The 25,721-nt window shown below is 40.5% G+C and overlaps 2 protein-coding genes across 2 annotated transcripts; one reads left to right on the forward strand and one right to left on the reverse strand.

Moving 5' to 3' along the window:
- The first annotated feature begins 6,665 nt into the window (after positions 1-6,665).
- LOC129766158 (gastrula zinc finger protein XlCGF57.1-like) lies at positions 6,666-9,127 on the forward strand. The gene is made up of 6 exons (XM_055766626.1): positions 6,666-7,158; positions 7,253-7,372; positions 7,431-8,018; positions 8,091-8,195; positions 8,640-8,778; positions 8,844-9,127. Exons 1-6 carry the CDS (start codon positions 7,054-7,056, stop codon positions 9,125-9,127), a joined length of 1,341 nt encoding a protein of 446 aa, XP_055622601.1. The 5' UTR covers positions 6,666-7,053.
- Positions 9,128-11,501: 2,374 nt separating this feature from the next.
- On the reverse strand, positions 11,502-20,478 carry LOC129766159 (uncharacterized). Its single transcript, XM_055766627.1, has 3 exons — positions 18,866-20,478; positions 18,507-18,764; positions 11,502-11,723 (listed from the first exon to the last, which is right to left on the reverse strand). The coding sequence occupies exons 1-3, from the start codon at positions 20,273-20,275 to the stop codon at positions 11,502-11,504; spliced, it is 1,890 nt and encodes a 629-aa protein (XP_055622602.1). The 5' UTR covers positions 20,276-20,478.
- Positions 20,479-25,721: the final 5,243 nt, after the last annotated feature.

Here is a 25,721-nt window from a genome sequence, read left to right on the forward strand (position 1 = left end):
CACTGATCGAAAGATCTTATAAGTTAACCTTTGTTTGGGTCCCCTCTCATTGCTCAATTCCTGGCAATGAGAAGGCGGACACTCTCGCAAAGGTGGGTGCTCAGGAAGGCGAATTTTTTGATAGACAGATTTCATACGATGAATTTTTCCAATTACTGCGTCAGAGTTCCCTCTTGAGTTGGCAAACCGATTGGGACACTGGAAGTCTTGGGCGGTGGTTATATTCAATTATTCCAAAGGTTTCTTCGAGAGCGTGGTTCAAAGGTTTGGACGTAAGTCGTGACTTCATTCGTGTAATGAGTAGACTTATGTCCAACCACTACTCGCTAGATGTGCATCTCCACAGAATAAATCTTGTTCAAAGCAACGTCTGTCGGTGTGGAAACGGTTACGATGACATCGATCACGCAGTTTGGCAATGTACGGATAATTACGCACCCAGAGAGTACCTTTTGAATGCCCTTGAGGTCCAAGGAAGACAACCCTATGTTCCTGTTAGAGACGAGTTGGGAACTCGCGACATCTGCTATATGCAGTTGATCTATATGTTTGTGAAACGGTCTAGTATAAGTATTTAATGCTTTTGTGTTTTTCTTTTTCGTTATTAGTTTGTTTGTCTTGTCCCCCCATCTCACCGTCGCCCACCCTCGACAGATAGTCGAACACCAGATGCTATCCCTGGTCATTATGCGCAATGCTACAGTGCGTGCGGCAACTCTTGAATTGAACCTTGAATTAGCGGCTCCGCAAAGCTTATGCGATTGAGCCTTACAAATAAATGAATTGAAAAAAAAAAAAAACATCAGGTACGTCTGGCATCAAGACGTTGAGGACATTTGCCGGATGTGCCATCAACCAGGTGAAAACATAGAGCACATTATGGGAGGCTGTCCTGTTTTGGCCAACGCAGCCTACACCGAGCGCCACAACAACGTGGCCCGTATTGTTCATCGACAACTGGCGCTCCAATGTGCTCTACTGGAAGACAACGTACCAAACTACCGGTACCTGCCTGCACCTGTCCTGGAAAATGACCGTTTCAAGCTGTACTGGGATCGCACTGTTCTGACCGACCTCTCGATCCACCACAACCGCTCAGATATAATGGTTTACGACATAAGCGACCGCAAAGTCACCATCATCGATGTCGCTATTCCACTGAACCAGAATCTGGAGGAGACCCACGGTCGCAAAATCTGCAAGTACCGACCATTGGCCGTGGAGCTCAAGGAACTGTGGGGGCTAAGGGAGGTCCCAAGAATTGTTCCAGTCGTTCTCTCTGGAACTGGAATTATCCCGAAGACACTTCTGGAAGCGCTAAAGGTGTTGAACATCGAGAAGGAATTGGCCGGCATCCAAAAGTCGGTCATCCTTAGCACCTGCGCGATTGTCCGACAATTCCTCGGTCAGGACTAAAACAGCACGAGCATGCAGATACGTGCATTCCGCAGAGCCTAGTCCCCCTTTGGCATTCAGAAGCCCGGGGGCAGGTGAAAATTCTGGCTAGGTTCGCCTAGTTAAGAAGTGAGATAAGTCCGCCAAAAAAAAAAATTCACCAAAATTATATTTTTCAAAATATCAAAAAATCCGACGTACGATGACAGGAAATTTAGTGGAGAATCTTGGAAAATCTATTTCATTGAAATCGGATGGAGTTTGCAAAACATAGTTTCGAGAAAAACAGGCTTTAAATTTTGGATCCGCGCTCCTTACGCAAAGACTTAGGTCCACTAATTGGCTTGTAACTTAACTACAGTAAAGTATAGATGTCTACTAGAGAACATTTTAAGCCAGAAATATTTTTTTAAATTTTATTCAAGTTTCCATAGTGTACTACCACCTTAAGATGATCGGCTGTGATTTATCTAAAATGATTGCTTGAGAAATAGAATTTTCTTTCAAGCTTCACGTAGTATTTATATGTAGCTCATAAAACTGTAACTGTAATTACTGTGAAACAATATTTGAGGGATGGTTTTCTTTGGGTAAAATTTGAAGAGTCTCGGAGTCTCGGTACGGATTAGCATGAGATATAATCATGAGAAAATACCATAAACAACTTTCCACATTATTGTTTCAATACTACAATGCCAAAACAACACTGTTCAAATACTGCCAATACCAAAATACCAAAAATGATCAAATTTCGGAATTGAGAAGCTATTTTTCTCAATTTTTGTTGGTATTATTCATTGTTAATTTACATCTTATATTAGGCGTGTCCAAACCAATTTTCGGTATCAAGATCAAGATGTGGTTTCCTTAGGTATTTCCTCTTGCTCGAGAAAGTATTTTTGAAACAATATGCATAGTATGCTTTTTACGAAATATACACTATGGTTCATATGCATTTTATGCAACGTATGCATTAGCTCTTTAGCGGAGTTTAAATTATGCAATAAATTAATGATATTTAGAACTAAAACTTCTTTGAGTGACCTTAAAAAACTAATATCCATTTAATGTAAACGATTGGATTTTATACTCATATCAATTAAAGTCAATGGAGACCATTTACTCTATGACCTTATGAACTTTAGAATAATTTGAAAGATCTGTAACATCTGATGTTTATATAAACTCAAAGCCAGCATAGCACGCGGGCTCTATGAACTATTTTGGGTAAGTTTTCTTGCTATGAGCATTGTACCAGTCGTGGATGAAATGGCAGATCAAATAGTCTGAACTTCAGAATGGTTTGGAGGACCTAGAAATCTGATATTTTCATAAATTGAAACACAGTGTTGCACGTTGATTCTTGGGTAGGCTGTTTAATAAGACAAAAATTGAGTAATACCCTGTTTTTGAAGTAGTGTTTTTGAGTTTCCAGCATTCAGAAAATCTCTTTGTTTTGGCATTTTCTACAAAACACCAACGAATTGAACGAAATCGATCGAACGATAAATGTCAAAAATAGGAAGGTAGGGTGAGAGATAATATTTATCATCGTAAATTTATTTTACATAAAATGGGTAACCCTACATATAAAAAAAATGGATAAAACTGGACGGTATTCCAAAAAAACTGGATGACTTTAGGGTTCAACTGGATGACTGGATCGAGAAAAAAAATGGAAGAATCCAGTTTAAACTGGAACATTGGCAACACTGCTGACATGTCTTCAGATATTTCATAATGCCTTCAAAAAGTCTTCACAAAATCCCTCATTTGATTAGAATGAAAGGGGTGTAAGTGATTTCATCGATTTCTCTACATCGACTCTCTCTTTTGGTCATAACTTAGCTGCAAATACATTCCCAGCTGTATTTGACAATGCGGAAGACAGGTCAGAGCCTCATCTATCGGATTCTATAGCAAACTCAAATTGGAACGTTTTTGCAGTTAAGTTATTAACTGAAGAAAAAGTTGATGCAGAGAAATCGATCAAGTCACTTACACCCCTTGCATTCTAAGCCCTTCAAATGCCTTCACAGTAAGTCAAATGTTTTCAAAATGAAGACATGTCTTCAAACCTGGCATCTCTGGTTGAAACCAGGGGTTAGACATCAATTTAACATAGGCTACCCAAAATCAAAATCAATATGGCGTCATTTGTTTACCAACATATCATTTGCGAGGATTGAAATCGTTGAAATCACGGACATAGTAAAAATAAAGAAAAATGCGCTGCTTTATGAGCGATTTTCATATTTCGGTTTCACATGGAGGTGTTCACATTTAACATGGAGTTCAAAGTTAGCCACTATTCGACTATATAACCGGTCCGAGTTGTAAACAACAGAATCAAAATGTCAGTGAACCGCAGCAATATTGGGTAAACTGGCAATATGAGGGATTTGACGTTTTAGTCATACCCCTGGTTGAAACTGAGTGAATAAAAACGTTTTGACAACAGTTAGGTTGGAACCAAGGCGCCTCTATATATACCAGGTGAAACAATCATATGAAATGCACTTTCATCCATATTGGAATTGCTGTCGGTATTATTTACAAACAGCATCAGAACGCTGCAGGCGGCTCTCTACAAACTGCTGCGACGCTTATTCGAACGATGCCTACTATGTTCGGCTTTCGCGAATTTATGTGAAAATGAAGGGATGTTTTGTAGAATTTCATTCTCATTTCCACTACTCTCGCATGTGAAAATGCAAAAATGGCGTATCCTAGCAATAACAAAACAAACAAACCCCGCTCCACAAACCGTAATCCCCTTCTTATTGAAGTGATGATGTTGCTTCACCTGTTATACATTGCTATAAGCGCCTTGGTTGGAACTGGTGCGAACAGGTGCGAACCAAGGAGCTGGAATTGACAGGTGGTTCGTTTTCGACAGTATGATGATAAGGCATGGAAGATGCGAGAGGGGATAAAAAATGACAGCGACTATTTTTGTTTATAAACAAAGCAGGTCTAATTTTTATGCTACATAGCGGTCCACACCAACATATACATACGCTGGGCTGGTTTCAATCGAACTAGCTGTTGTGTCTCACAACCTGCACGATCAGGTGAGTCTCCAGCTAAAGCAGCAGTCGCCGGGAAACGATATGCATGGATATCCACAGCGTATCGCTCTCACTCAATCCTAATGGGTCGCCAACGACTAATTCCACCAAATCGAATGGAACATAGAGCAGTACGGCACAAGCCCGCCGGTAGTGACCCTTTCATATACCCACTAGCAAAGCTCCCACAATCGCTGATTTGCCAATCCCAGCAGCAACAGCAACAACCCTCACGTTCCGTAAAACAGCAATGCAGACCTAAGACAAGACGTGACAACTGGCTTCTTACTCTTCTTTCTGCAGTTTCGTCAACCAAGTGCTAGATAACAGGGAGCCGAGCCACGCGAGATGTGAAGGTTGCCAAATGTTATAAAATTTCGGAAGATTATTTTCCCATAAGAGAAACATGTGTTCTTCGTATCATGTATTATTTGAGCTGTACAATTTTTCATATTAATTATAAAATCGGGTGTCATATTTTAAACAGTTAGTGTACGAAATGCAACCAGTTCCGAGAACAACATGAAACAGAACTGTCCCGAGGAATCGATTCCAGCGTAGCATCATCGATGATCAAACCCTTTTACGATTTGACGAAACTCCAATACATATGACGAGATGTGAGAAAGTACGCTAAATAGAATTGTGTAGAGAATGTAAGCTATTGTTTCGAAGACTATATAAACCATCAAATTTCCTTATTAATCTCTCTTGGACTCTCTTGGATTCTTGACAACTTAACCGTTTGCAATTCTTGCACTTGTGTAGATAAATTAGAAACCAAAGACAAATGTGATAATAAAAAGTTAATTTGTTCCGAGAAATAAGTGTTTGATTGAGCCGACGTGCAATATCTTCGTCCATCCGGAATTAGTGCTTATTGGAAATATACAGTCCACCAATAACGTCTCGAACAGTTAGTATTTTCCTGTTATATTGGTATCCAAAACAAATTTAAATGCAGAGAAAGCAAAAAGAAATAGAAAACGTAGATTTGATAACAGGAGTATGATATGTTGAAATACATGAATTGAATGAAAATTTACTTCTCCGTATCGAATTAATGTTCAATTTGAATGGAAATTTTGTTTTCTTCATATGGTAAAATAATCTCTTACAAAAATGGTATCTGAAGATAATTTTTTATTATAATAAATTTTAATGAGAATATCGGAAAGTGTATAGAAAATGGGTTAAGTTATGGTGAGAAAGACGTGCTTCAAGTAAATAAACAACGCCAAGTTAAAATTTTCATTCGGATTTTGACAAATTTAAAACTGCCTTCGGGCCGGCTAATCTGATGTGGTGAGAGTAGTAAGCCTTGTTAAAAACTAATTTTGTTTCCAGGTGTCAACATAGTTGTCATCGCGGATACACTTCATTTCGTTTTCACCATGAAGTGTATACGGAAATTAGGCCTTATAATTCAACTCTGACATCGTTCAAAAACTAACAGTACTGTATAATGTTTCCCTCTCTTCGGGAACTGAACACAGGACGTAACAGAAACGAAAATATACAAAGAATCCATAATAGAAATTTTCGCTAAATTGAAATATGAATGCAGCTATTAGTCAATTTTGAATATATTTAGCAACACTGTGAAAATGTTGGAAATCCCATTTTAGTATATTATTTCAACTGTTTTCCTCATCAACCAATCAGGAGTCGAGTTGCAAGTGGTCCGAGTTTGACAGAAAAAGTGGTCCGGAATTGGCGATCTAACGTACAAATCTACACCTAGGCGGCGCTGCGGGGAAAGTGATGATGGTTTTTAATTTTGCCATGTGAGCTTATGGAAGGTTTGTAGTTCTTTCCATAAATTACAATGTTATAATCATAAAAGATTATTTGATTGCGATGAGTTTGAAAGAAATTTAATTCTGCGCAATTTTATATATACCATGTTATTTTCTTACCTCTTTCAGTCGTGAAAACTGTACAAATGTTGACAATGGTTGAATCAAAAAAGGAAATTCGAGAGCACCATCGAAAACAAGTAGAAAAATGCATGGTTTTTGCATGTGAGAACTACCTTGGAAAGTCCGGAAGTAAAACATACGTGATTTGTTTTTCAATTTTAGGTTACCTTATCATCATTTTCTTAGTTCAAAAACAGAATCCAGATGTCTCACCGATCGTTTACGTTTTGCGTTAGATCGACAATCAGCCCCTTCTTGTCACGTCTCGTCCAGATGCAGACAACAACTTGCAGCAGTCACCGAAACACAACAATGATGCTAACAGCGTAAACAAAACCAACGTTTATGCGCAGCAAACACATAGCGGTATGCACTCATCATTGCATGCCATTTGTTATCCTCTTTCTCGGAAAACTCTAGCCGTTCGTTTGGTCGCTGTCAATTCGAACTCAAGTAATGGCTGAACAGCAGTTCTGACATAACGTTCCACCTTATTATACCGCCTTGGTGCGAACGGTGCGAACCCAGGTTAAAACTGAACAAAAACAAAATTGACCGATTGCATCGCTGTCAATGTTGTTTGTGAACGATATTGCGAAGACGAACTATCACAGCTGGATCGATATATTTCATATTCCGCAAATCTTTGTTGAACTTTTATTAGGATGGAACGTTGTCGCGCTTGTGGAGAACCACCTGGTGAGCATAACCAGCTTTCCGAGAATCTGCAGAAATATTCCGATATATTCTACAATCTTACCTCCATCCAAGTAAGGACACTTAACAATATGAGCATATTATATTTACGTACTTACTATACTTATTATATTATAATATTATATTATACATTGTACTTTTTTGTAGCTGACGACTGAAGAAGATCCAAATCACCAACGAATATGTGCTAGTTGCCATTGTAAGCTGCTCGAGTACAATAGTTTCCGAAGTACTTGTCTACAGGTGCACTACAAACTGACGGAAATTGTAAATTTTCGATTAAGAACTTTTTCGGCATTCGACAATAATATTAATATTTTTTCAGAAAAAGGAAAATCTGCCGGAGAAAAATGAGGGTGTAACGCTCGTAGAAGCGTTAAAAGTTGAGTTGTTGGAAATTAATGCTGAAATTGATACGAATGATAAGCCTATACAGGACAAGGAGAAAGCGGAATCAGATCATGATTTTTATGCCGTTGAACTGGAGTCAGAGCCAGTCGAAGATAGTGTGTCAGACTGCGAGAAGCCTAAAAAGAAAACAAGAATCCCAAAAAATAAGGATAGAATCAAGGAAAAACCATATGGTTGTAACTTGTGTGATAAAAAGTTCCGTGATGAAATACGATTGCAGGGTCACTTGAGGGTACACCAGGGCTTGAAGCCAGCATTGTGTACGTACTGCGGGAAGGATTTTTCAAAATACAACCATCTCAAAGTGCACATAACACAAAAGCATTCGAATGCAAAAATGAGGTTCCCATGTGACTTCTCCGGCTGTGAAATGGTTTACGCCACAAAGCAAGGAATGATTAACCATAAAAAGAGACACGATCCGAACTTTGTTCCACCGGAACCGAAGCGGAGCGTGTGTGATCAATGTGGGAAAACATTTTCTACAAAGGGATCACTAAAGGTAGCTAGGTTTGATTACATAACAAAGGACGACGTTAATCAATGGTACGGTTTTTTTTGTGATACTTTCCAGGCGCATAGTTATATCCATACCGGCATAAGGCCATTCCAGTGTACGATTTGCGACAAACGATTTCCCGACATCCATAAATTGAATGAGCACATTATGAGGCATGAGGTAAACCGTTAAGTCTCATACATCGGAGATTTTAATTTAGATTTCAACACTTTCCCGTACAACATTGAGTCTCACTCGTGGGTACTTGAATAACAGGGCGCTAGAACGCTCAGCAGGCTAGTGAAATCACTTGATGTGTTACGTATTAAATAATACGGGAAGGGGTTAATGACGGGTTTAAATTAGGGAGATCTGTAGCTATGGATGGATTTATTCACGCGAAAATAGATGTAAACGGGTGAGAATATATATGATACATTTCTTCGAGGTATATAGTTCTACTTGAGGTGAATAAATTCACCGAAAATATGAATATATTCATTATATAAGTTTGCGCTATTGTAAACGGTTGATGCGATTTCTATAAATCTCATCATATTTCTTCACATGATATATCCCTAGTCTAAACCCACCCTAAGACACTAACTTACATACACTTTACAGGGAATCAAGAACCATGTTTGTTCTTACTGCGGTCAGAAGAAAACAACACTCAAAGAATTAAAAGTTCACATGAATTATCACACACGCGAGAAGCAGCAGTTCGCATGTGATATTTGTGCGCAGACCTTCTCCAACATAGGTTAGTATAAATTCGTGCGTATAAATATTAATATTTTCTAATTTTGGCTGATGTCATTATAACAGCTAACAGGACTCGCCACATCGAAGTTGTGCATTACGGGGTAAAGGCATTTTCATGTTCATTTTGCGATCTTTCGTTTAGCAAATCCTATAATATGAAACGTCACGTAATGACCCACCACAAAGAAAAAACGCACGAATGTGAATTATGCGGCAAAAGCTTTATCGAGCTGGTATCACTGCAAATACATACGAAGACTCATCGGGAGTGCAAACAGCAGAAAAGCACCGAACATCAGGATGTGAATTCATGCATATCAATAAACCCTATTGCAAGATTTTCCTAACACTATCTTTTTTATGCAATCTGGACCACATCCATTAATCACAAGTTGTAGTTTTTAGCAAATGATACGCCGAATTAACCTGTATTGGCTCCAAGTTTTAATTGTAATTTTCCATTTGTTTTTTTCCATGTCGTAAACATGTGAGCATTCAGAACATCTCGCATCGCCATTAGAAATAAGTGTTTTTTATTTACTTTGGTTTAACGTCTTTCACAACGTAGCGTGATTCACAGTGCTTCTCAAATTAACTCGGTTCGTGACTATCTCTGTTTAATTCCGCGGGCACCCATTTGCTCGCCAGGTCCTGCTTTAGGTAGAAACAGCACCCAGATAAAATGAAACGTTCTACCACAGGACGCTCCAAGCGGACTTATGATGAAGTGCTAAAGGCCGCATCAGCCGCTCAAGATGAAAACCAATTTGTTTTTTTTCCTGCGGTTAAAGTGCGCACTTGCCGTTGCTGGTGTATGTGAATGCTTCAACAGGAATTGCATGGAAGAATAATTGATGCAACGTGACGTGACGGAACGTGAACGTGACGTGGATGTTGTATGTGAATCGCACTTAAACCTTGAAAAGGTATTGGCCCAGGCGGAAGTTACTGATCGGAAAATAGAAGTTGTAAAAAGGTTTGCTGTTTTTCTCGAAGCAATGGAGTGGGCGAAAATTATCAAGCAGACCAATTCGAACTATCAAGCATGATCGTTTTCCGTGAAGGCGTTGCTGCGGAGGGAGCTGCTCTGAAAGCATGTGGAACCAGGAACTCCTCCGGAACCGATGACGGACGCCTGGAATGACGGCGACGAGAAGACGTTGACCACGATTCAACTAATGGTTGATGAGAATCAATATTGACTGATTGTGTAACAGACATCGGATAATCAGGAATAAACCTACAATAAGTGTTCAGTTTATAAGCACTTTATTAATATAAATGCGTCCTCACAGGGTAAGCAACTATTATGAACCTATCACAATGTACACAGCAGCAGTAGTGAACATTTCAGCCGCTCCGTCAGCAACAGCAACAACAGTTTATTTCAAGTTTGATTTTGAGCAGATGATGAATCAAATCCTGCAACGGCAACAACAGAGCGAAGAGCAACAGCAAGTATTCATGCAGAACGTCGTATCGCCAATCGAGGTGCAAGTACCGCCGAATCCAGAGCACATTCTCGACTCGTTGGCGAATAACATCAAGGATTTTCGCTACGATGTCGAGAACAACATAACATTTGCTGCAGACTACCAAGATTTCTCTTTCAGTCAAACGATAGAGAAGTTGAAAATGCTGTTTGGTTCAAAAGAGTCGGTAGTGAACAGGCTTGCAGATTAGCAGAAATCCGACAGAAGATTTCATCTCCTTTGCCTGAACAAACACACAATAACTCCTTGTTTGTTTCGCGGCGTGTTTCATTTCGCGCTTGATTGCGGTTTCAAAAGCCACAAATGCTCTGATTGTGAACAGTTTCGATACCGTGAAGGGTACTGCAACAGCGCGAAAAAGGCACGGGGGAGTACGTGAAGGCGTAGGCGAAGACGAGTGTTCTGTACAGAAGCGAAGAAGATTCGTTCCCGTTTTACTCGGTGGGGTTCAAGTGCGTCTACCGCTTGATACTGCCTCCGATATCACCATCATCAGCAAGCAGCTTTGACGGAAGATTGGTAGTCTGCTTCTGGCAGTGCATTACCATTTGAAGGTGAATTCAGCTGCGATGTTACGATTGGTGGCAGAACCAACCGACAGCTCATCCGCGTTTCTGAGAAGCAGCTACGACTCACTGGGTCTGACGTAGTAGACAATTTCAGACTATGGTCAGTTCCGATGGACGCTTTCTGCGACCATTTTTCGAGTTCATCTAACTTGAATTCTTCGTTCGAGTCTGAGTTTTCGAGCGTTTTCAGCGACAAGCTGGGTTTATGTACGAAGACCAAAGTGAAATTGGAATTGAAAGAAAATTGCAAGCCGGTTTTCCGTCCAAAACGTCCGGTCGCGTATGCCATGGACAATGCTGTAGATTATGAACTAGATCGGTTGGAGCAGTTAAAGGTTATAACACCGGTAGATTACTCGGAATGGGCTGCTTCAATCGTCGTCGTCCTTAAATCGAATGGTACAGTTCGCATTTGTGGGGACTACTCTACGGGACTCAACGCCGTTCTCCGCTCTCACCAATATCCTCTCCCTTTACCTGAAGACATTTTTCAAAACTGACTAATTGCAAGGTCTTCAGTCAGATAGATCTTTCCGATGCGTTTTTGCAAGTGGAATTCGACGAATTTCGAAATCTTCTTACCATCAACACACATCGATCGTCTGCCGCCAGGTGTGAAAGTTGCCCCAGGGGCATTCCAGCAAATTATAGATGCCATGCTAGCTGGACTTGGGGGTTGTTCTGGCAACCTCGATGACGTAGTAGTAGGTGGTCAGAACGAGCAGGAACATAATCGCAATTTGAAAGCTGTTTTGCAGCGAATTCATGAGTTCAAGGCCGAGAAGTGTTTGTTTGGCCGGAATCAAACCCGGTATCTCGGTTATATCATCGTCTCTCGTGGGTCGCAACCAGATCCTGCCAAAATCGAAACTATTATCAAGCTAAAACCACCCACAGACGTTTCTGGTGTGCGCTTTTTTCTGAGGGGCAATAAATTATTATGGGAAATTTGTCCCGAACATGCGGAAGTGGCGACACCAGACACTAGAATGTCAAGCTGCATTCTACAACTACAGTCAACCAGATCGAGAGGGTCTGGCAATCATCTTCGCAGTAACGAAGTTCCATAAGATGATCTCCGGAAGACATTTTCGTCTGCAGACTCACCATGCCCCATTACTTAGAATTTTTGGTTCGAAAAATGGGATTCCGATTTATACGGCCAAACGGTTACAATGTTTTGCGCACACATTACTCCTCGTAATTTTAATTTTTACATCGAATACGTTCCAACAGCCAAGTTTGGGAATGCAGATGTTCTCTCTCGATTAATAGACCAGCACCACAAATCTGAAGAGAGGTAGCATTGGATTCAATGAGTGCGTTGCCTCTCAGTTTCAAAGTTGAAGCTCAGAGCACTCAAGCAGACGCAACGCTTCGCAAAGTTTGTCGATATCTGACGAACGGTTGGTCAAATGCAAAGCTCGACAATCCTAAACTAAAGCGTTTTCAGGACAGGCAGGATTCGCTCACAGTAGTGGATGGCTGCATTCTTTTTGCGGACAGGCTTGCAGGGTGTCGACTCAAATTCCGAAAAAAAATTCCCTGATATTCCCTGATTTTCCAGTACTTTTCCAGAAAAATTCCAGATATAGACTAGTGATCAAAATTTTTATTTTAGTTCTGTTTTTTAACAGCTAGTAAGTATCTATGAAGGCTAGAACAAGTAAATTTATGAGCGAATATAATCCAATAAATGAGTTTTTTGTATTTTTTTGTTTGAATTATACAAAGACTGAGAAACGGCGTAAAAGATAGAACATGATTTATTCATGCAGTTCATGAAAGATGCTTAAATACTAATACAGCAGAAAATTTTATTTATTTTGATTCGGATGAGTTTTACAAAACAGTTGATTTCAACAAAGCGATTTTTTCTTGCAAACTTTCGGCTTCCTTCTGTGCGTTTTCCAAAATTTTACTCCGTTTGATCTCTAAAGATTTCGCTTCTGCTTCTCGTTGACGTTTCATCATCTTTGACGCATTTGACGCAAGATCTTCTTTCTTACGGCGTTCCTTGTCTTCTATATAAAGGGAGTGAGAATTTCGAACTCGTTGAATTAGCTGGTTCGAAATTTGTATTGATGCTATCTCTCCAGCGTGAAATACAGCGTCATAAATTTGTCGCTTAGCAACAACCGATTCCTCACGCATGTTTTCAAAAAGACATTCAGCGTTAATGGAAAAGCCCCTCTCAAGGTTGGCGTTTCCATGCGAGAGACAGCAGATCATTTTTACGATGGTAAAAAGTTCCATAAACTCATCCCCCGATAGCAATCCCTTCCAGAAATGGTCCAGTCGTTCATTTTTCCGATCATAGTAGGCAAACTTGTTGCTTTTGTTGCTACCAACTAATTTTAAATATTGTTTCAGTGCCAAGTCTGCTGAAGCTCCACTGATACGACCAAAATCCATCAATATAGTTAAAAGCTTTTCGAATCGTTTTCCAGCCAATTTTGACGTAGGACTACGTCTTTCATTTCTATACCGGGGTGTAAAATCAAAGCTTCGAAACCGAAAGCGTTACGCCGGAGACCGAGATTTTGAGCGTTAATAGCTCCTAAACAACTGAACGAAATGGTATGATAAACACTTCATTCGAAAGATAAAATGTCTACGCGTTATATTTGTTACTTTTTGATCCAAAAACTTTTTTCAATAGTCTTAAAATTGCTTTCAAAACAGCCTATTGAAATCACCAATCGGTATATAAGCGAGCGGCGCTCGGAAATCCACTCAGTTCTAATTGAACAGCGATTGGAGCATGTTGTCGCTGTTGCGGTGAAGCTCTTTATTTATCATGAAAGCGCGGATGAACGGTGTCACCAAGAGCCTGTTTGTGCACCCTAGGCCAGAAGGGAATCTATCAGGAGGAGAGTGATGCCTCAAACGGATCCCTGGGAAGACATCGCTACACACACATACACGCGCGGCTATTAACAGGTGGTTATCGAGTTGGCATTAACCACTGGTGGGCTTCCAGTATCGAGGAAAATGTGGAAATATCTAATCTTTACTGAAAATAATCTGCCAGTTCCTCTGGGAATTTTCAAAATATATTCATGTGAAAGAGTTTAATTGAATGTTTTCTATCCATGTAACACTGTGACCAAATATGTTTCAATCAAGTGCTATTAACAGGTGGTTATCGAGTTGGCATTAACCACTGGTGGGCTTCCAGTATCGAGGAAAATGTGGAAATATCTAATCGTTACTGAAAATAATCTGCCAGTTCCTTTGGGAATTTTCAAAATATATTCATGTGAAAGAGTTTAATTGAATGTTTTCTATCCATGTAACACTGTGACCAAATATGTTTCAATCAAGTGCTATTAACAGGTGGTTATCGAGTTGGCATTAACCACTGGTGGGCTTCCAGTATCGAGGAAAATGTGGAAATATCTAATTGTTACTGAAAATAATCTGCCAGTTCCTTTGGGAATTTTCAAAATATATTCATGTGAAAGAGTTTAATTGAATGTTTTCTATCCATGTAACACTGTGACCAAATACATTTGGTTTTGTGGTTTTTCAATCAATCGCAATTAACAGGATAGCTTCAGAAGATTATTCTTCCCCATCAGTAGGATATTTCCGTATCCAATATTGTATGCGCCCGCAATCGATTATTGCTCAGTCGCCGAAAGTTCCGAGCTCAGAGAGTTCATTCCCCTCTAGTTTGCCTTCCAAATTGTCATCGTAAACCACACCATCTCTCGATTCAATCACACACAAAAAGCATACTTAAGCGATATTCTGGTGGTGAGACACATTCATTTTTCGTGAGGACATCGACAAGACAACATCGTTGCCTAACGTGCTGGAGGAGGTGGACGGCGAAGGATCGACACATACACGCGCAGAACTCTTTCCGTTAGGATGCCATTCAGCATCGAGAAAGTTCCGGAAAGATCTAATCATTGCTGGAAAATAATCTGCCAGTTCCTTTGGGAATTTTCAAAATATATTCATGTGAAAGAGTTTAATTGAATGTTTTCTATCCATGTAACACTGTGACCAAATATATTTCAATCAAGTGCTATTAACAGGTGAAAAAATCATGAAAGCGCGGATGAACGGTGTCACCAAGAGCCTGTTTGTGCACCCTAGGCCAGAAGGGAATCTATCAGGAGGAGAGTGATGCCTCAAACGGATCCCTGGGAAGACATCGCTACACACACATACACGCGCGGCTATTAACAGGTGGTTATCGAGTTGGCATTAACCACTGGTGGGCTTCCAGTATCGAGGAAAATGTGGAAATATCTAATCTTTACTGAAAATAATCTGCCAGTTCCTCTGGGAATTTTCAAAATATATTCATGTGAAAGAGTTTAATTGAATGTTTTCTATCCATGTAACACTGTGACCAAATATGTTTCAATCAAGTGCTATTAACAGGTGGTTATCGAGTTGGCATTAACCACTGGTGGGCTTCCAGTATCGAGGAAAATGTGGAAATATCTAATCGTTACTGAAAATAATCTGCCAGTTCCTTTGGGAATTTTCAAAATATATTCATGTGAAAGAGTTTAATTGAATGTTTTCTATCCATGTAACACTGTGACCAAATATGTTTCAATCAAGTGCTATTAACAGGTGGTTATCGAGTTGGCATTAACCACTGGTGGGCTTCCAGTATCGAGGAAAATGTGGAAATATCTAATTGTTACTGAAAATAATCTGCCAGTTCCTTTGGGAATTTTCAAAATATATTCATGTGAAAGAGTTTAATTGAATGTTTTCTATCCATGTAACACTGTGACCAAATACATTTGGTTTTGTGGTTTTTCAATCAATCGCAATTAACAGGATAGCTTCAGAAGATTATTCTTCCCCATCAGTAGGATATTTCCGTATCCAATATTGTATGCGCCCGCAATCGATTATTGCTCAGTCGCCGAAAGTTCCGAGCTCAGAGAGTTCATTCCCCTCTAGTTTGCCTTCCAAATTGTCATCGTAAACCACACCATCTCTCGATTCAATCACACACAAAAAGCATACTTAAGCGATATTCTGGTGGTGAGACATATTCATTTTTCGTGAGGACATCGACAAGACAACATCGTTGCCTAACGTGCTGGAGGAGGTGGACGGCGAAGGATCGACACATACACGCGCAGAACTCTTTCCGTTAGGATGCCATTCAGCATCGAGAAAGTTCCGGAAAGATCTAATCATTGCTGGAAAATAATCTGCCAGTTCCTTTGGGAATTTTCAAAATATATTCACGTGAAAGAGTTTAATTGAATGTTTTCTATCCATGTAACACTGTGACCAAATATATTTCAATCAAGTGCTATTAACAGGTGGTTATCGAGTTGGCATTAACCACTGGTGGGCTTCCAGTATCGAGGAAAATGTGGAAATAACTAATCGTTACTGAAAATAATCTGCCAGTTCCTCTGGGAATTTTCAAAATATATTCATGTGAAAGAGTTTAATTGAATGTTTTCTATCCATGTAACACTGTGACCAAATATGTTTCAATCTAGTGCTATTAACAGGTGGTTATCGAGTTGGTATTAACCACTGGTGGGCTTCCAGAGTTTAATTGAATGTTTTCTATCCATGTAACACTGTGACCAAATATGTTTCAATCAAGTGCTATTAACAGGTGGTTATCGAGTTGGCATTAACCACTGGTGGGCTTCCAGTATCGAGGAAAATGTGGAAATAACTAATCGTTACTGAAAATAATCTGCCAGTTCCTCTGGGAATTTTCAAAATATATTCATGTGAAAGAGTTTAATTGAATGTTTTCTATCCATGTAACACTGTGACCAAATACATTTGGTTTTGTGGTTTTTCAATCAATCGCAATTAACAGGATAGCTCCAGAAGATTATTCTTCCCCATCAGTAGGATATTTCCGTATCCAATATTGTATGCGCCCGCAATCGATTATTGCTCAGTCGCCGAAAGTTCCGAGCTCAGAGAGTTCATTCCCCTCTAGTTTGCCTTCCAAATTGCCATCGTAAACCACACCTTCTCTCGATTCAATCACACACAAAAAGCATACTTAAGCGATATTCTGGTGGTGAGATACATTCATTTTTCGTGAGGACATCGACAAGACAACATCGTTGCCTAACGTGCTGGAGGAGGTGGACGGCGAAGGATCGACACATACACGCGCAGAACTCTTTCCGTTAGGATGCCATTCAGCATCGGGAAAGTTCCGGAAAGATCTAATCAATGCTGGAAAATAATCTGCCAGTTCCTTTGGGAATTTTCAAAATATATTCATGTGAAAGAGTTTAATTGAATGTTTTCTATCCATGTAACACTGTGACCAAATATGTTTCAATCAAGTGCTATTAACAGGTGGTTATCGAGTTGGCATTAACCACTGGTGGGCTTCCAGTATCGAGGAAAATGTGGAAATAACTAATCGTTACTGAAAATAATCTGCCAGTTCCTCTGGGAATTTTCAAAATATATTCATGTGAAAGAGTTTAATTGAATGTTTTCTATCCATGTAACACTGTGACCAAATACATTTGGTTTTGTGGTTTTTCAATCAATCGCAATTAACAGGATAGCTTCAGAAGATTATTCTTCCCCATCAGTAGGATATTTCCGTATCCAATATTGTATGCGCCCGCAATCGATTATTGCTCAGTCGCCGAAAGTTCCGAGCTCAGAGAGTTCATTCCCCTCTAGTTTGCCTTCCAAATTGCCATCGTAAACCACACCTTCTCTCGATTCAATCACACACAAAAAGCATACTTAAGCGATATTCTGGTGGTGAGACACATTCATTTTTCGTGAGGACATCGACAAGACAACATCGTTGCCTAACGTGCTGGAGGAGGTGGACGGCGAAGGATCGACACATACACGCGCAGAACTCTTTTCGTTAGGATGCCATTCAGCATCGAGAAAGTTCTGGAAAGATCTAATCATTGCTGGAAAATAATCTGCCAGTTCCTTTGGGAATTTTCAAAATATATTCATGTGAAAGAGTTTAATTGAATGTTTTCTATCCATGTAACACTGTGACCAAATATGTTTCAATCAAGTGCTATTAACAGGTGGTTATCGAGTTGGTATTAACCACTGGTGGGCTTCCAGTATCGAGGAAAATGTGGAAATAACTAATCGTTACTGAAAATAATCTGCCAGTTCCTTTGGGAATTTTCAAAATATATTCATGTGAAAGAGTTTAATTGAATGTTTTCTATCCATGTAACACTGTGACCAAATATGTTTCAATCAAGTGCTATTAACAGGTGGTTATCGTGTTGGCATTAACCACTGGTGGGCTTCCAGTATCGAGGAAAATGTGGAAATATCTAATCGTTACTGAAAATAATCTACCAGTTCCTTTGGGAATTTTCAAAATATATTCATGTGAAAGAGTTTAATTGAATGTTTTCTATCCATGTAACACTGACCAAATACATTTGGTTTTGTGGTTTTTCAATCAATCGCAATTAACAGGATAGCTTCTGAAGATTATTCTTCCCCATCAGTAGGATATTTCCGTATCCAATATTGGATGCATAAAACCTTGTGCCTCCAACGTAACGCTCTCGTTTTCGAAGTTTTCCAAATATTCATTCATTCAGAATGAATTCAGATTCAACTTCATACAAATGATCTCTAAATCAACGATAGTCCTACGTCACCCTTGCGGTTATACCATAGATATAACCCACTTCCTGTTTTTGATCGGAATCAATGACTGAAGGGTCAAGAGAGGATGCGGCTTTCGTCACAGGATACGTCAATGGCGATCGCTTCATAAGCTTTAGAATCAGTGCTTTCAAAAATCCTTTGCATTCCAGACGAAATTGCAGAATTTGTTTTTGGGTCAATTTTGACGAGTTTTTTAAAACTTTTCTTGTTTCAAAACCCAATACAATCTCTTTCATTGGTAAATGATTCTTGGCTTCATTGATCTCTTCTATTGTTACCTGAAAGAAATGAAAACAGTAAATTTTATTCAAATAGCAATAAAATTGCTATTGGATCAATCATTTGATAGAATGAATTATCCACAAGAGATTAAATATACCTGAGTGATGTTCTTTAGCTGATCGATCTGCATGAATCTTCCCAATATACTTCTAGCCATTTGACTCAAATTGTTATACAAAAATGGCACCATGGGATTATCCGTTTGGAACTCGCGCAAAAATGGTTCTACTTCAGCGGCAACGGATTTGAAAAAGGTCAACTTAGCCAACAGTAGAGGATCTTTTAGACACTCAACTACATCGACGTACGAATCTGATTTTGGTTCAATTTTGTCATTCTGAACACCCTCAACGAACTTCCTTATATGAGGAGTAATCTCCACAGCTCTTTGTGCTACGTTAATGTTTTCCAACCATCTGTGAGCGCAAAACTTCAGTGGATACACAGCACTTCCCGAATACGATGTGAATAAAGCGCGTCGTGCTGGAACATCTTTGAAGATGTGATAGATGCCTCGCAGGTACTTCGTAACATTCCATCCAGAGCAGCGAACACCTTCCTTGAATGCACCGTGCAAAATATGCAATCCGCAGCTACCTAAATCCAAGAGCCTTTCTTCTCCATGTTCAAAGTCCATTTTCAGCTCGCGTAAAAATGACCAATTCACGTTGGGACCATCCATCGACACCTGAAGAAGCTTGTTTAAAGGGATATTTCCCAGGCCTTCTTTAAAAGCTGCATGTAAATCTGTTGCTCGAGATCGTCCCAAGAACATTGAGGTCATGTAACGAGTTACCACCTCCTTCTTTTCTTCATCCCAAAATCTGACATTTAGATCCATTTGCTGCTTTTTTGTAGTCTTATTTAAGGACTCGTCAAAACCAACGACAATGCAGTTTGTATTATGCAGAGTTTTATCGAGCTCAGATTTATAATAGGGGGCAATGCCAAACAGCATCATGTAGCTCATTTTATCACGGCCTAGTTGAACCTTCTCAGCAATCTGGCTATCATGAAACATTGTTCTCAATACTACCATGTCCTTTTCAGCTGTGCGGAGTGATTTGTGACACATAACTGTTTCCAAACACCACAGGATCTCAGCTTTGATGGTATCGTTTTTCAGCATGAATTTATCGATAGTTTTCGAAGGAGGTAGAATGCTCGCAGAGGAAACTGAAGGAATCGCAACAGTAGGTACTGATTCCACAGGTGGATGATCATTTCTAGCACAACTGAATCCGATATTCTTGGAAGTGCCTGGTTCGAACGTTTGGTGTGAATCACTCATTAGATATTTGAAAATATTTCCGGCTGTGGTTCGTTGACTATGCTTCTTTGATTTCATATGACTTTTGAGAGCCTGTTTGCCCATGTTGCTGAGAACTATTTCACAGGAACATACAGAACAGTATGCGCATCCTAGCTTAGTGTCAATTCGTTTCAACCATGATGAAAACTCCGGGTCATGCAACCAAACGCCTTGGAACGTGGTTTTGCTTGCCATTTCGAACTAAGTTCTACTGGATTTCCTATGATAAAGATAATAATTATCAGTAAAAAAGGTCACTGTAAATTGTCAGTACACTACACCTTCGCTTCAGTTGATAGTCGGGGAAGAATGCCAGACAACCTTATGATTTTATCGTACCTCTCTGCTAAAATAATGAATAAATTATTTTACTGTATTCACCGATTATAAAATTGGCTCACCCATCTCAACTTTAACACAAAGCGAGCATCAACAATCACTTCCATTAAATGAAATTCAAACTTAAATTTTTGCAGTTCTGTTTCTGCCTACGAGCACCAACAGTCGCTTCCGTTGAACGAAATTCAAACTTAAATTCTTGCAGTTCTATTTCTTCTTACGCAAACACATCTTTCAAATGGTCGAAAAAACAGCCCCGTGACATCGCCTATCTTACTGGCTGTGCTCGGAAAGCGCAAATATATCAGCTGTCAGTTGCATTCAACAATTGTCAAACTGGTGCTCGAGATGATGGTATCTGATAAATAACGGCTTAACACGGAGTTGGCAAAAACTGCACGAAAGTAAAAGACTTCTACTTTCGCGCCATTTTCACAGACAAAAACAAACAACATACACTGAAGTAAATGTACACATAAAACCTGGAAGGCTAAAAACTTTTATATTTTATATCCAACGAATTTCATTTTTCCCTGATTGTGGTAAAATTCCCTGATTTTCCCTGATTTTCCCTGACCATATTTGAATTCCCTGATATTCCCTGATTTTCAAGGATTTTCAAGGTAGTCGACACCCTGGCTTGTCATCGGCTTCCATCGCAACACCGGAAGCGGTGTCTCACTCAGCTACACCAAAGTCATCCAGGTATGTAGAGGATGAAAGCCATTGTCTATTGGCCCACCTTGGATAGTGAAATAGTTGGATACGTGAAAGCATGTCAATACTGCGCATCCGTAGCCAAATCAGCTCTACATAGCACTACGGTTCCATGGCCGAAAACATTGAAACCGTGACAGTGGATTCACGTAGACTACGCAGGGCCAATCGTAGGAGATTATTACCTTGTTTCCATAGACGCATTTTCTATGTGGCCAGAAATAATAAGAACTAGTCGCATTACTCCTGCTGCAACGATTGGCAATCTCCGGGGCCTTTTTGCTCGGCTTGGAATGCCAGAAACACAGGTTACCGACAACGGAACACAGTTTACAAGTGCCGAATTCTCCAATTTTTGCACAACGAATGGCATAGAACATCTCACGACAGCTCCGTTCCATCCTCAATCAAATGGGCAAGCGGAGGGATTTGTTGACACATTCAAGCGAGCCATAAAGAAGATTCGAGAGGGAAGATGCACAATCGCAGAAGCTTTAGATGTTTTTCTGCTCACCTATCGCAGTACGCCGAATCGTTCATTCCAGGAGGACAAATCACCGTCTGAGATGATGTGCGTGTAGGAACATCCACTCGCAGAGTCGGGGAAATACTCGGAAAAGAAGAGAAGCAAAAGAAATACTCTTGGAAAAACTAAAATGAAACTCGCGATTACTTTAAACGAAACAATCGTGCTTTATTGAGCGGTTACTAATAGGGAATGAAAAAAAAATATGACATTTTGAACATACGCTTCATGCGCCAAGGTTGTATGTACCACCAGGTATGTTAATTTTACTATGCTGAAGGTAGTCATTCTATTCCAACACTCCTCCTGAATGACTACAGGACACTAGTCCGATAGTCCTACTCGTTCCACGAACTTGTTGAGCATCGACGGGCCCAAAGGTTTCGTCAACGCGTCGGTCGCCATATCGCCAGATGGGCAGTAAATTAATTGCATCTCATTACGATCACACAGCTCACGAATAAAGTGACTTTTCGTGTCGATGTGCTTGACACGACCGCTTGCTCGTTCCGCTTTCGCAAAGGAGAGACATCCTTGATTGTCCTCAAAAACCGTTGTCGCAATAGTCTGTGGTTCATCCAGGTCTCCCAACAAACGACGTAACCAAATCACCTCCTGACAAGCCACTGTTAGTGCATTGTACTCTGCCTCGAGTGACGACAGGGCAACGCAATCTTGACCTTTGCTCATCCAAGTAATTGGTGCTCCACCAAAAAAGACGGGTGGGTAATGTCGGGGACATAACCGGAGTGACGTAGGACTATACAAAGGGGACAGCTTTTGTTAAATATATCTTTTAAATATATTGTTTTATTTTCTTCTCCTACGTGAATACCTACCTATCTACCTGAAAAATGGATTAGTTTACTGTTTACTCTTTATGAATATGTTGAGGGTTGAAAAGAACCTTTGGTGTTGTGTTTTTGTTATCACTCGATATTCCCATCTTGTTCGGTTAAACCTTCCTGTTTAGCTATTGCGTTTGCCACTCGCCACAGCATTCACAGTTGGAAAATTTCTTCGTATCCAGCTTGTGACATATTGTTCAGTAAATTACATTTAATGCGACGTGCCGGAGAAGCACTTTGCCACTCACTGAAACTAATTGTTGCCTTGATGAGCGCCGAACCGAAGCTGCTCTGTTCTTGAGGCGGGTTTTCTGATTGTCGTGAGCAGCTTTGCAAGCCAACTCGAGCACTCCGACGGCCGAAACTCTATAATCGCTGTTAGGTATACTGGTGCTCCGGCACCAATCCGTTCGGCCTAGTTACCCTTGCGGAGCAATCAGTGAATGCGACCAACAGAGAGCTGGAGACCTGCACGGTTCGAGTGAGACTTTGCCTTTCCCTTGACTTGTCCTCCTTTGTTACGTCCACGATGCCGATGCCGTACAACCACACGGGTTTACGGTTTGAAAGAAAATAAGATATTTTTTTGGGGTCCGCGTGTTTTATACTCTAGCGGTACACACTCACAGGATAGAGACAAATCGGCAGACTCAGCCAGAGGGGCGAGTCCAACGAGACGAACGAATGAGCGTTAAAAGGGAGCGATGGCAAAAAACTACATTCACATTCTTTGTGTGGACACCGACTGGACAACATCGTTGCTGGACGGGCTGGACGGCGAGGGATCGTGTGCCTTTCTCAAGGCAAGAGGGCGGAGGTGGTAGCGCTGAAGTAGAGTAGAGTAGAGTTTTCAAAGGCCCTTTCTCAAGGCTAGAGACGAATGAACTGCAAAAGTTTAAAGTCTCTATAATACAATACCATTACCAAACTACATTCATTACGATTTGTTCGCTCGTTGGATTCACATGCAGGCTAAAAAGGGTCCTTTTCAGGATCACAAAATCATCTTCAATCTAAAGAGTTTATTGTTTTGTTGTCACTCGATATCCCCATCTTGTTCGGCTAAACCTTTCTGTTTAGCGATTGCATTTGCCACTCGCCTCAGCTTTCACAGTTGGATAATTTCTTCCCATCCAGCTTGTGACATATTTTACAGTAAATTACATTCAATGCAACGTACCGAAGCGCCACTCAGTGTCGCATTGGAGGCGATTTTAACCTGTAATTGAACATTTGCGATGACAGTGGTACAGTGTCGACTTTCAATGTGCGGTCATAATTTGGATCTCTATGTTTACAAAAATGTCCAACTAAATAAGTCGCATTACATGTCCGTCCAATTAGCTAAATGTCGAACTAATTGTAAATTACTGTACCTTCAATCTGGAAACAATTTAAGAGTTGGTGAAAATTGAATAATCTTGAAAGTCCCCAACTATCAATAAGCTCAGAACTACTGCCAAATTCACATACTCATCAGATCCTGGCAAACAAATTATGAAAACATCAATTTGTGTTTTATTATTATTTTGGATAATGTTTTAGAGCGCATTGAACTTTATTTCCTAAACTCTTTTTTGGAAGGTTTAATGGCCCTGAAAAGCGCAAAACTTAGTACTCGTGGTTTTGAAAAAAAAACCATTTCGAACGCCCTCGATGCCGCCTTGTTCTGGATTTGCCACCAAAGCAGATTGTAAAAAGAACCAACTTTTTTCTTCTGCTACCTGCTGCCGTTTTGCGATTGCGTTTGCCACTCGCCACTCGCTGCAACTGCCTGTTGTTGTCTTGATGTGTTCTGTTCTGAATGCGGTTTTTCTTATCGTCGCGAGCAGCTCTACCAGCCAACTCGATCACTTCGGCGGCCGAAACTATATAACGGCGGCTAGGTGGACTGGTGCACTGGTACTAACGCGCTCGGCCTAGCTACCCTTGCGGGGAACTCCATATCAACACGGTTCGAGCGGGATTTTGCCTTTCCCTTCACTTTTCCTCCTTTACCATGTCCAGACATGGGTGCTTGGGTTGGTTTGTTGATGTGTTGTGATGCGAACCGATGTGGTGTACGGTTTGAATGAGAATGATCGTTACGGCAGCGGAGCGGGGATTTTTAAGCTGACTGGCTGGCTCGAGAATTACGCATGTGTGAGACTGCGACCAATGTTTCGTTCATTTTTTTCTTTTTCCTTTCCAATCGTGCTTCATTCTATTTCGCTGCTGCTCTGGTTGCCCGTTTTGGTCAGTACGATTTGAGGAGCACAAAATGGACCAATCAAAAATGGGCACATAGTGAATTTTGAGAATGCTTGATATTTCACAATTATTCAATTATTTATCTCAAGAAAAATGAAATGTTATTCGTTATGATAGATGCGTAGATATATTTCCTATCAATTGATGCAAAAACCTTTGCGATCTATTGAGAAATGCTCGAGTTATAAGCGTTCCAAATCTTGCATTTTTTCCTACTTGTTCAGTGCCTAGATTTCCATTTCACCCCCTATTTCTTCCGGTTAGACGTAGTCCTACGTCAAAAGAATAGCACTCCAGTCGTTGATCTACGAGTTCGAACGTCGCCGGCCCAGTCCGAATCTGAATAACCAATAAGGTTCCATCCATCCTTCGGACCAAACTTCAACTTGTAGTTCTTAGTCGCACTCAGGTACTGCAAAACTCTTTTAGCTGCACTCCAGTCACTGTTGTTGGGTCGGCGACTTTTCTTCCCAGCAGGCCTACGCTAATCGCTAGATCCGGCCTTGCGTTCACCGCCAGGTACAATAACGCTCCCACCAAGCTCCTGTACAAGGTTTTGTCCCCAAACAGCTTACTATTCTCATTCGCCGCAACGTATCCCGGGTCCATTGGTGTTCTTACAGGGTGCGCATCCATCATACCGAAGTTACTGATCAAACCCTGGATGTAGGTTGTCAGTCGCAGCGTGTAGTAATCACCTTCTCTCCGAATTTCGTGACCAAGAAAATGTCTCACTGGCCCAAGTGACGTAATGTCAAAACGCTCCCGCAATCTGCTGAACATCCCATCTATCTCCGCTTCATCTGTCGATCCCATCAGCAAAACATCTACGTACACGAGTAGGTAGATTTTGGCTGCTCCGCCTGGGCGGACGTAGAGACAAGGATCTGATTCGCATTGCGTAAATCCAACTTCCAGAAGAACCTTCAGCCTCAGATTGCCTTCAGCTTCAGATTGCTTC

Source organism: Toxorhynchites rutilus, chromosome 2 (assembly GCF_029784135.1).
Source record: "Toxorhynchites rutilus septentrionalis strain SRP chromosome 2, ASM2978413v1, whole genome shotgun sequence".
NCBI classification, from domain to species: Eukaryota; Metazoa; Arthropoda; class Insecta; order Diptera; family Culicidae; genus Toxorhynchites; species Toxorhynchites rutilus.